General features: G+C 52.6%; 1 protein-coding gene across 1 annotated transcript; it reads left to right on the plus strand.

Annotated features, from left to right (window-relative positions):
* The first annotated feature begins 1,388 nt into the window (after positions 1-1,388).
* LOC145423124 (uncharacterized) lies at positions 1,389-11,466 on the plus strand. Its single transcript, XM_080295305.1, has 3 exons — positions 1,389-1,421; positions 1,582-1,643; positions 2,079-11,466. Exons 1-3 carry the CDS (start codon positions 1,389-1,391, stop codon positions 11,317-11,319), a joined length of 9,336 nt encoding a protein of 3,111 aa, XP_080151431.1. The 3' UTR covers positions 11,320-11,466.
* Positions 11,467-12,202: the final 736 nt, after the last annotated feature.

Genomic DNA, 12,202 nt, shown 5'->3' on the forward strand with positions numbered 1-12,202 from the left:
TACAACGACTAGATATGTTGTTTTCCGATCCATACAAAGCCCTTTTACAAGTGACCTGTCAGAATCGTTGTCTGAAGCTTTTACAAACCGAGCTGCAACAATCAAGAATCAGGTAATTTTTCACTGCTGTCTAGACTGTTGTCTAACGCTGCTTGCCTACTCTGTGGAAAGCAATATCAAGGTTAATTCTTAGGAATACCCATTAAAACACAAAATACTTTTTAAAAAAAAACAAAAACAAGTCAACTACTTAACTTTTGCTTCCAACCTTTTAAAGTTTTTTTTTTTCTAAGCTTTATACATCGAGTGTTTTTGAGCTTGTTTGTCTGGAGTCTGTTTTTACCGGTGGTATGTCTGTGAAGGTTCTCAGTCATCCAGGTCATCGTAGTCAAAGGAGCTTGCAAAGAAAAGCGTCTGGACTTCTTTAAGTTTTTTGAAGACGTTTTTACTGGTGGCAAAGCACTTTATATTTGAACAAAGATTTTCAGTGATGAAGTTTAACAAACGCAGATACATATTCTCTTTCACTCAACTGTCTACTGTCTTTTGCATCTCAAACTCATGCATTGAACCTCACTTTATTGCATTTATTCAACATTAAACACATTGCATTTCTCTCCCTGAGTTAGGAAGAAACACTTCAAAAATGCGTGCAGAATTTTAAGTACTATAATTTAAAAGGCTTTGAACCTCTGGCACACAAAAAAATCCACATACATGGTTTATACAAAACGGTAGCACAGTGGACTCTTGGTAAGCGCTATTTCGTCCTTGCAAAATAAGTTTGACTCTGGGATCTTTCTGTGTGGAAATTGCATGTTCTCTTTATTTAAACATGGGTTCTTTCCAAGGACTCTGGCATACAACAGTCTAAAGACATTTTAGGGAGATTACTTGGTAATTCTAAATTACCCATACCATTGTATCTTGAAAGGTTTCACAGCTTTTGACTTGTTTCATATTTTGTCATTTTACAGCCTCATTTCATATGGATTATATATCATTTTCACTTCAAAGTTCTACAAACAATACCTGCTTATGTCAAAATGAAAGAGGTTTCTAAGTATTCACAGTCTTTCGCATGTGTCTATTTGAGTGTAAATGGTAGTCTTCCTCTTTGTGATAGCCATGTGACAAGCTGGCACGTGGCTAACACAGATCTGGTTGTTGTTGGGTATACCTTGCCTCTCATGCTATTGTAGCTGGAAAAAGTGCATGGATAGTTTCTGGATTAAAAAATTGACAAAATATTCTTGTTTTACATTAAACACAACTGAATTGAGCTTCTTGGCATAGGGCTACAAAAAATTTGTTTCTCAAGTGGCTCATTTAAAAAAAGGGAAAAAAAGGAATGATATTGCTGATCTTAACGGACAGGTTAAGTCATGATGTATCACAAGGATAAAAACTTCATATCGCAAGTCCTGTCTTTGGACTGAACCATCAAAACTACTCACTACAGAGGGAAAGTTCTTAGATTTCCTCTTTTAATATGTCTCCTTTTTTGATATTTTGCTGCACAATTTGTCACTTTTACAAACAGATAAACATTGTTTTAAGAAAATCGTTTTGTGACTGCAGATTGAACCTGCTTACAAAAAGGCATTTCGTTCGTTTCGCTCCTTGGCCGTTGTCAACTTCAGGTAATTTCATTATTTTGACATTTGATGTTAAGAGCACTAACCTAAAGCCCTAAATTTTCAAAAACTATAATTTTTGTTTCATTTAAAGGAAGGGATCAGTCATCAACACCATGGAGCTTCAATTTGTGTCACCGGTTCCAAATGACACTGAAATTAGAGATGTTTTGAGCAATCAAGCCTCAAATGTGACAGGTTTTGACATTGACACAGCCTCCATCACTGTCAGTGATACTTATCCAACTATGACAACTACAGCTCCAACTACAGATATAACAGCGACGACTGTACCTCCAACGACCACGACTGCAGCTCCAACCATCACAACAGCCGCTCCAACAACCACAACAGCCGCTCCAACAACCACAACAGCAGCACCCACAACCATGACTGCGGCTCCAACAACCACAACAGTCGCTCCAACGACCACAACTGAAGCTCCAACAACCACTACACCGGCTCCAACAACCACAACAGCCGCACCAACAACCACAAAAGCCGCACCCACAACCACGACTGCAGCTCCAACAACAACAAAAGCCGCACCCACAACCACAACTGCAGCTCCAACAACCACAACAGCCGCACCAACAACCACAACTGCAGCTCCAACAACCACAACTGCAACAACCACAACAGCAGCAACAACAACCACGACTGCAGCTCCAACAACCACTACACCCGCTCCAACAACCACTACAACCGCTCCAACAACCACAACAGCCGCACCCACAACCACAACAGCCGCACCAACAACCACTACAACCGCTCCAACAACCACAACAGCCGCACCAACAACCACAACTGCAGCTCCAACAACCACAACAGCAGCACCAACAACCACAACAGCCGCACCCACAACCACGACTGCAGCTCCAACAACCACTACAACCGCTCCAACAACCACAACAGCCGCACCCACAACAACGACTGCAGCTCCAACAACCACAACTGCGGCTCCAACAACCACAACAGGCTCACCCACAACCACGACAGCCGCTCCAACAACCACAACAGCCGCTCCAACAACCACAACAGCCGCACTCACAACCACGACTGCAGCTCCAACAACCACAACAGCCGCACCAACAACCACTACTGCAGCTCCAACAACCACAACAGCCACAACCACAACTGCAGCTCCAACAACCACAACAGCCGCACCAACAACCACAACAGCCGCACCCACAACCACGACTGCAGCTCCAACAACCACTACAACCGCTCCAACAACCACAACAGTCGCACCAACAACCACAACACCCGCTCCAACAACCACAACAGCAGCAACAACAACCACAACAGCCGCACCAACAACCACGACTGCAGCTCCAACAACCACTACAACCGCTCCAACAACCACAACAGCCGCACCCACAACAACGACTGCAGCTCCAACAACCACAACTGCGGCTCCAACAACCACAACAGGCGCACCCACAACCACGACTGCAGCTCCAACAACCACTACAGCCGCTCCAACAACCACAACAGCCGCACCCACAACCACGACTGCGGCTCCAACAACCACAACAGCCGCACCAACAACCACAACAGCCGCACCCACAACCACGACTGCGGCTCCAACAACCACAACTGCGGCTCCAACTACCACAACAGGCGCACCCACAACCACGACTGCGGCTCCAACAACCACTACAGCCGCTCCAACAACCACAACAGCCGCACCCACAACCACGACTGCGGCTCCAACAACCACAACAGCCGCACCAACAACCACGACAGCCGCACCCACAACCACAACTGCCGCACCAACAACCACGACTGCAGCTCCAACAACCACTACTGCAGCTCCAACAACCACGACAGCAGCTCCAACAACCACAACAGCCGCTACAACAACCACAACAGCCGCACTCACAACCACGACTGCGGCTCCAACAACCACAACAGCCGCACTCACAACCACGACTGCAGCTCCAACAACCACAACAGCCGCACCAACAACCACTACTGCAGCTCCAACAACCACAACAGCCACAACCACAACTGCAGCTCCAACAACCACAACAGCCGCACCAACAACCACAACAGCCGCACCCACAACCACGACTGCAGCTCCAACAACCACTACAACCGCTCCAACAACCACAACAGTCGCACCAACAACCACAACACCCGCTCCAACAACCACAACAGCAGCAACAACAACCACAACAGCCGCACCAACAACCACGACTGCAGCTCCAACAACAGCCGCACCAACAACCACGACTGCAGCTCCAACAACAGCCGCACCAACAACCACAACAGTAGCACCAACAACCACAACAACAGCTCCAACAACCACAACTGCAGCAACAACATCCATGACAGCCGCACCAACAACCACGACTGCTGCTCCAACAACCACTACTGCAGCTCCAACAACCACGACAGCAGCTCCAACAACCACAACAGCCGCTACAACAACCACAACAGCCGCACTCACAACCACGACTGCAGCTCCAACAACCACAACAGCCGCAGCAACAACCACTACTGCAGCTCCAACAACCACAACAGCCACAACCACAACTGCAGCTCCAACAACCACAACAGCCGCACCCACAACCACGACTGCAGCTCCAACAACCACTACAACCGCTCCAACAACCACAACAGTCGCACCAACAACCACAACACCCGCTCCAACAACCACAACAGCAGCAACAACAACCACAACTGCAGCTCCAACAACCACAACTGCAACAACCACAACAGCAGCAACAACAACCACGACTGCAGCTCCAACAACCACTACACCCGCTCCAACAACCACTACAACCGCTCCAACAACCACAACAGCCGCACCCACAACCACAACAGCCGCACCAACAACCACTACAACCGCTCCAACAACCACAACAGCCGCACCAACAACCACAACTGCAGCTCCAACAACCACAACAGCAGCACCAACAACCACAACAGCCGCACCCACAACCACGACTGCAGCTCCAACAACCACTACAACCGCTCCAACAACCACAACAGCCGCACCCACAACAACGACTGCAGCTCCAACAACCACAACTGCGGCTCCAACAACCACAACAGGCGCACCCACAACCACGACAGCCGCTCCAACAACCACAACAGCCGCTCCAACAACCACAACAGCCGCACTCACAACCACGACTGCAGCTCCAACAACCACAACAGCCGCACCAACAACCACTACTGCAGCTCCAACAACCACAACAGCCACAACCACAACTGCAGCTCCAACAACCACAACAGCCGCACCAACAACCACAACAGCCGCACCCACAACCACGACTGCAGCTCCAACAACCACTACAACCGCTCCAACAACCACAACAGTCGCACCAACAACCACAACACCCGCTCCAACAACCACAACAGCAGCAACAACAACCACAACAGCCGCACCAACAACCACGACTGCAGCTCCAACAACCACTACAACCGCTCCAACAACCACAACAGCCGCACCCACAACAACGACTGCAGCTCCAACAACCACAACTGCGGCTCCAACAACCACAACAGGCGCACCCACAACCACGACTGCAGCTCCAACAACCACTACAGCCGCTCCAACAACCACAACAGCCGCACCCACAACCACGACTGCGGCTCCAACAACCACAACAGCCGCACCAACAACCACAACAGCCGCACCCACAACCACGACTGCGGCTCCAACAACCACAACTGCGGCTCCAACTACCACAACAGGCGCACCCACAACCACGACTGCGGCTCCAACAACCACTACAGCCGCTCCAACAACCACAACAGCCGCACCCACAACCACGACTGCGGCTCCAACAACCACAACAGCCGCACCAACAACCACGACAGCCGCACCCACAACCACAACTGCCGCACCAACAACCACGACTGCAGCTCCAACAACCACTACTGCAGCTCCAACAACCACGACAGCAGCTCCAACAACCACAACAGCCGCTACAACAACCACAACAGCCGCACTCACAACCACGACTGCGGCTCCAACAACCACAACAGCCGCACTCACAACCACGACTGCAGCTCCAACAACCACAACAGCCGCACCAACAACCACTACTGCAGCTCCAACAACCACAACAGCCACAACCACAACTGCAGCTCCAACAACCACAACAGCCGCACCAACAACCACAACAGCCGCACCCACAACCACGACTGCAGCTCCAACAACCACTACAACCGCTCCAACAACCACAACAGTCGCACCAACAACCACAACACCCGCTCCAACAACCACAAAAGCAGCAACAACAACCACAACAGCCGCACCAACAACCACGACTGCAGCTCCAACAACAGCCGCACCAACAACCACGACTGCAGCTCCAACAACAGCCGCACCAACAACCACAACAGTAGCACCAACAACCACAACAACAGCTCCAACAACCACAACTGCAGCAACAACATCCATGACAGCCGCACCAACAACCACGACTGCTGCTCCAACAACCACTACTGCAGCTCCAACAACCACGACAGCAGCTCCAACAACCACAACAGCCGCTACAACAACCACAACAGCCGCACTCACAACCACGACTGCAGCTCCAACAACCACAACAGCCGCACCAACAACCACTACTGCAGCTCCAACAACCACAACAGCCACAACCACAACTGCAGCTCCAACAACCACAACAGCCGCACCAACAACCACAACAGCCGCACCCACAACCACGACTGCAGCTCCAACAACCACTACAACCGCTCCAACAACCACAACAGTCGCACCAACAACCACAACACCCGCTCCAACAACCACAACAGCAGCAACAACAACCACAACAGCCGCACCAACAACCACGACTGCAGCTCCAACAACCACTACAACCGCTCCAACAACCACAACAGCCGCACCCACAACAACGACTGCAGCTCCAACAACCACAACTGCGGCTCCAACAACCACAACAGGCGCACCCACAACCACGACTGCAGCTCCAACAACCACTACAGCCGCTCCAACAACCACAACAGCCGCACCCACAACCACGACTGCGGCTCCAACAACCAAAACAGCCACACCCACAACCACAACTGCGGCTCCAACAACCACAACTGCGGCTCCAACAACCACAACAGCCGCACCCACAACCACGACTGCAGCTCCAACAACCACTACAACCGCTCCAACAACCACAACAGTCGCACCAACAACCACAACACCCGCTCCAACAACCACAACAGCAGCAACAACAACCACAACAGCCGCACCAACAACCACGACTGCAGCTCCAACAACCACTACAACCACTCCAACAACCACAACAGCCGCACCCACAACAACGACTGCAGCTCCAACAACCACAACTGCGGCTCCAACAACCACAACAGGCGCACCCACAACCACGACTGCAGCTCCAACAACCACTACAGCCGCTCCAACAACCACAACAGCCGCACCCACAACCACGACTGCGGCTCCAACAACCACAACAGCCACACCCACAATCACAACTGCGGCTCCAACAACCACAACTGCGGCTCCAACAACCACAACAGCCGCACCCACAACCACGACTGCAGCTCCAACAACCACTACAACCGCTCCAACAACCACAACAGCCGCACCCACAACAACGACTGCAGCTCCAACAACCACAACTGCGGCTCCAACAACCACAACAGGCGCACCCACAACCACGACTGCAGCTCCAACAACCACTACAGCCGCTCCAACAACCACAACAGCCGCACCCACAACCACGACTGCGGCTCCACCAACCACAACAGCCGCACCAACAACCACAACAGCCGCACCCACAACCATAACTGCGGCTCCAACAACCACAACTGCGGCTCCAACAACCACAACAGGCGCACCCACAACCACGACTGCGGCTCCAACAACCACTACAGCCGCTCCAACAACCACAACAGCCGCACCCACAACCACGACTGCGGCTCCAACAACCACAACAGCCGCACCAACAACCACAACAGCCGCACCCACAACCACAACTGCCGCACCAACAACCACGACTGCAGCTCCAACAACCACTACTGCAGCTCCAACAACCACGACAGCAGCTCCAACAACCACAACAGCCGCTACAACAACCACAACAGCCGCACTCACAACCACGACTGCAGCTCCAACAACCACAACAGCCGCACCAACAACCACTACTGCAGCTCCAACAACCACAACAGCCACAACCACAACTGCAGCTCCAACAACCACAACAGCCGCACCAACAACCACGACAGCCGCACCCGCAACCACGACTGCAGCTCCAACAACCACTACAACCGCTCCAACAACCACAACAGTCGCACCAACAACCACAACACCCGCTCCAACAACCACAACAGCCGCACCAACAACCACGACTGCAGCTCCAACAACAGCCGCACCAACAACCACGACTGCAACTCCAACAACAGCCGCACCAACAACCACAACAGTAGCACCAACAACCACAACAGCAGCTCCAACAACCACAACTGCAGCAACAACATCCATGACAGGCGCACCAACAACCACGACTGCAGCTCCAACAACCACTACTGCAGCTCCAACAACCACGACAGCAGCTCCAACAACCACAACAGCCGCTACAACAACCACAACAGCCGCACTCACAACCACGACTGCAGCTCCAACAACCACAACAGCCGCACCAACAACCACTACTGCAGCTCCAACAACCACAACAGCCACAACCACAACTGCAGCTCCAACAACCACAACAGCCGCACCAACAACCACAACAGCCGCACCAACAACCACAACAGCCGCACCCGCAACCACGACTGCAGCTCCAACAACCACTACAACCGCTCCAACAACCACAACAGTCGCACCAACAACCACAACACCCGCTCCAACAACCACAACAGCAGCAACAACAACCACAACAGCCGCACCAACAACCACGACTGCAGCTCCAACAACAGCCGCACCAACAACCACGACTGCAGCTCCAACAACAGCCGCACCAACAACCACAACAGTAGCACCAACAACCACAACAGCAGCTCCAACAACCACAACTGCAGCAACAACATCCATGACAGCCGCACCAACAACCACGACTGCAGCTCCAACAACCACTACTGCAGCTCCAACAACCACAACAGCCGCACCAACAACCACAACATCCGCACCCACAACCACAACTGCGGCTCCAACAACCACAACTGCGGCTCCAACAACCACAACAGGCGCACCCACAACCACGACTGCGGCTCCAACAACCACTACAGCCGCTCCAACAACCACAACAGCCGCACCCACAACCACGACTGCGGCTCCAACAACCACAACAGCCGCACCAACAACCACGACAGCCGCACCCACAACCACAACTGCCGCACCAACAACCACGACTGCAGCTCCAACAACCACTACTGCAGCTCCAACAACCACGACAGCCGCTCCAACAACCACAACAGCCGCTACAACAACCACAACAGCCGCACTCACAACCACGACTGCAGCTCCAACAACCACAACAGCCGCACCAACAACCACAACAGCCGCACCCACAACCACGACTGCAGCTCCAACAACCACAACAGCCGCACCAACAACCACAACAGCCGCACCCACAACCACGACTGCAGCTCCAACAACCACTACAACCGCTCCAACAACCACAACAGTCGCACCAACAACCACAACACCCGCTCCAACAACCACAACAGTCGCACCAACAACCACAACACCCGCTCCAACAACCACAACAGCCACAACCACAACTGCAGTTCCAACAACCACAACAGCCGCACCAACAACCACAACAGCCGCACCCACAACCACGACTGCAGCTCCAACAACCACTACAACCGCTCCAACAACCACAACAGTCGCACCAACAACCACAACACCCGCTCCAACAACCACAACAGCAGCAACAAAAACCACAACAGCCGCACCAACAACCACGACTGCAGCTCCAACAACAGCCGCACCAACAACCACGACTGCAGCTCCAACAACAGCCGCACCAACAACCACAACAGTAGCACCAACAACCACAACAGCAGCTCCAACAACCACAACTGCAGCAACAACATCCATGACAGGCGCACCAACAACCACGACTGCAGCTCCAACAACCACTACTGCAGCTCCAACAACCACGACAGCAGCTCCAACAACCACAACAGCCGCTACAACAACCACAACAGCCGCACTCACAACCACGACTGCAGCTCCAACAACCACAACAGCCGCACCAACAACCACTACTGCAGCTCCAACAACCACAACAGCCACAACCACAACTGCAGCTCCAACAACCACAACAGCCGCACCAACAACCACAACAGCCGCACCCGCAACCACGACTGCAGCTCCAACAACCACTACAACCGCTCCAACAACCACAACAGTCGCACCAACAACCACAACACCCGCTCCAACAACCACAACAGCAGCAACAACAACCACAACAGTAGCACCAACAACCACAACAGCAGCTCCAACAACCACAACTGCAGCAACAACATCCATGACAGCCGCACCAACAACCACGACTGCAGCTCCAACAACCACTACTGCAGCTCCAACAACCACAACAGCCGCACCAACAACCACAACAGCCGCACCCACAACCACAACTGCGGCTCCAACAACCACAACTGCGGCTCCAACAACCACTACAGCCGCTCCAACAACCACAACAGCCGCACCCACAACCACGACTGCGGCTCCAACAACCACAACAGCCGCACCAACAACCACGACAGCCGCACCCACAACCACAACTGCCGCACCGACAACCACGACTGCAGTTCCAACAACCACGACTGGAGCTCCAACAACCACAACGGCCGCAGCAACAACCACGACTGCAGCTCCAACAAGCACAACACCCAGTCCAACAAGCCCAACAGCAGCACCAACAACCACGACTGCAGCTCCAACAACCACAACATCCACACCAACAACCACAACAGCAGTTCCCTCAACCACAACAGCAGCTCCAACAACCACAACACCGGCTCCAACAACCACAACCATGACACCCGCTCCAACAGCCACAACACCCGCACCAACAACCACAACTGCAGAGCCCACAACCACAACAAGCGCACAAACGACCACCACTGCAGCTCCGACCACCACAACACCCGCACCAACAACCACAACAGCCGTACCAACAACCACGACTGCAGCTCCAACAACCACAACAGCCGCACCCACAACCACGACTGCAGCTCCAACAACCATGACTGCGGCTCCAACGACCACGACTGCGGCTCCAACAACCACAACAGGCGCACCCACAACCACGACTGCAGCTCCATTAATCACTACAGCCGCACCAACAACCACGACTGCAGCTTCAACAACAACAACAAGCGCACCAACAACCACGACTGCAGCTCCAACAACTACAAATGCAGCTCCAACAACCACAACACCCACACCATCAACCACGACTGTACCTCCACCAACCACGACTGCAGCTCCAACAACCACAACAGCCGCACCGACAACCACAACTGCGGCTCCAACAACCACGACTGGAGCAAAAACAACCATGACTGCAGCTCCAACAACCACAACACCCGCACCAACATTCACAACAGCCGCACCAACAACCACGACTACAGCTCCAACAACCATAACACCCGCTCAAACAACCACAACAGCCGCACCAACATCCACAATAACAACTCCAGCTTCAACAACCACCGCACCAACATCCACAACAGCTGAGGCAACAACCACGACTGCAGCTCCAACAACCACAAAAGCAGCACCGACATCCACAACACCCCCACCGACAACCACAACTGCAGCTTCAACAACCACAACTGCAGCTCCACCAACAATCACAACAGCCCCACCAACAACCACAACTGCAGCAACAACAACTACGACTGCAGCTCCAACAACCACAACAGCCGCACCAACAACCACAAATGAAGCACCAACAACCACAAATGAAGCTCCAACAACCACAACACCCGCTCAAACAACCACAACAGCCGCACCACCAACCACAATTACAACTCCAACTTCAACAACCACCGCATCAACATCCACAACAGCTGAGGCAACAACCACGACTGCAGCTCCAACAACCACAACAGCAGCACCGACATCCACAACACCCCCACCGACAACCACAACTGCAGCTTCAACAACCACGACTGCAGCTCCAACAACCACGAGTGCAGCTCCAGCAAGCACAACCGCCGCACCAACAACCATGACTGCAGCTCCAACCATCACAACAGCAACACTAACAACCACAACCACAGCTCCAACAACCACAACAGCAGCTCTGACAACCATAACAGCCACAACAACAACCACAACTACAGCTCCAACATCAATAACCACCACACCAACAACCATTACTGCAGCTCCAACAACCAGAACAGCAACACCAACAACCACAACAGCATCTCTGACAACCATAACAGCCGCAACAAAAACCACGACTGCACCTCCAATAGTGACGGCCCCTTCCCCATCAACCACCAAAGCCTCGCCCTCCACCACTGCCCTTCCATTCACCATTACCGCTCCTTCATCAACCACAACAGCAGTTCATAACACAACAATCCCTCCAACAACTGGCAGGGATACAGTA

Source organism: Astatotilapia calliptera, chromosome 3 (genome assembly GCF_964374335.1).
Source record: "Astatotilapia calliptera chromosome 3, fAstCal68.1, whole genome shotgun sequence".
In the NCBI taxonomy this organism is placed as follows: Eukaryota; Metazoa; Chordata; class Actinopteri; order Cichliformes; family Cichlidae; genus Astatotilapia; species Astatotilapia calliptera.

Coding starts and splice junctions, on each gene's coding strand:
- LOC145423124 (XM_080295305.1), top strand. CDS start 1,389: ATGTATCACAAGGATAAAAACTTCATATCGCAA. Junction 1,422..1,581: donor ATAAAAACTTCATATCGCAA/GTCCTGTCTTTG, acceptor TTGTGACTGCAG/ATTGAACCTGCTTACAAAAA. Junction 1,644..2,078: donor TTGGCCGTTGTCAACTTCAG/GTAATTTCATTA, acceptor CCACAACTGAAG/CTCCAACAACCACTACACCG.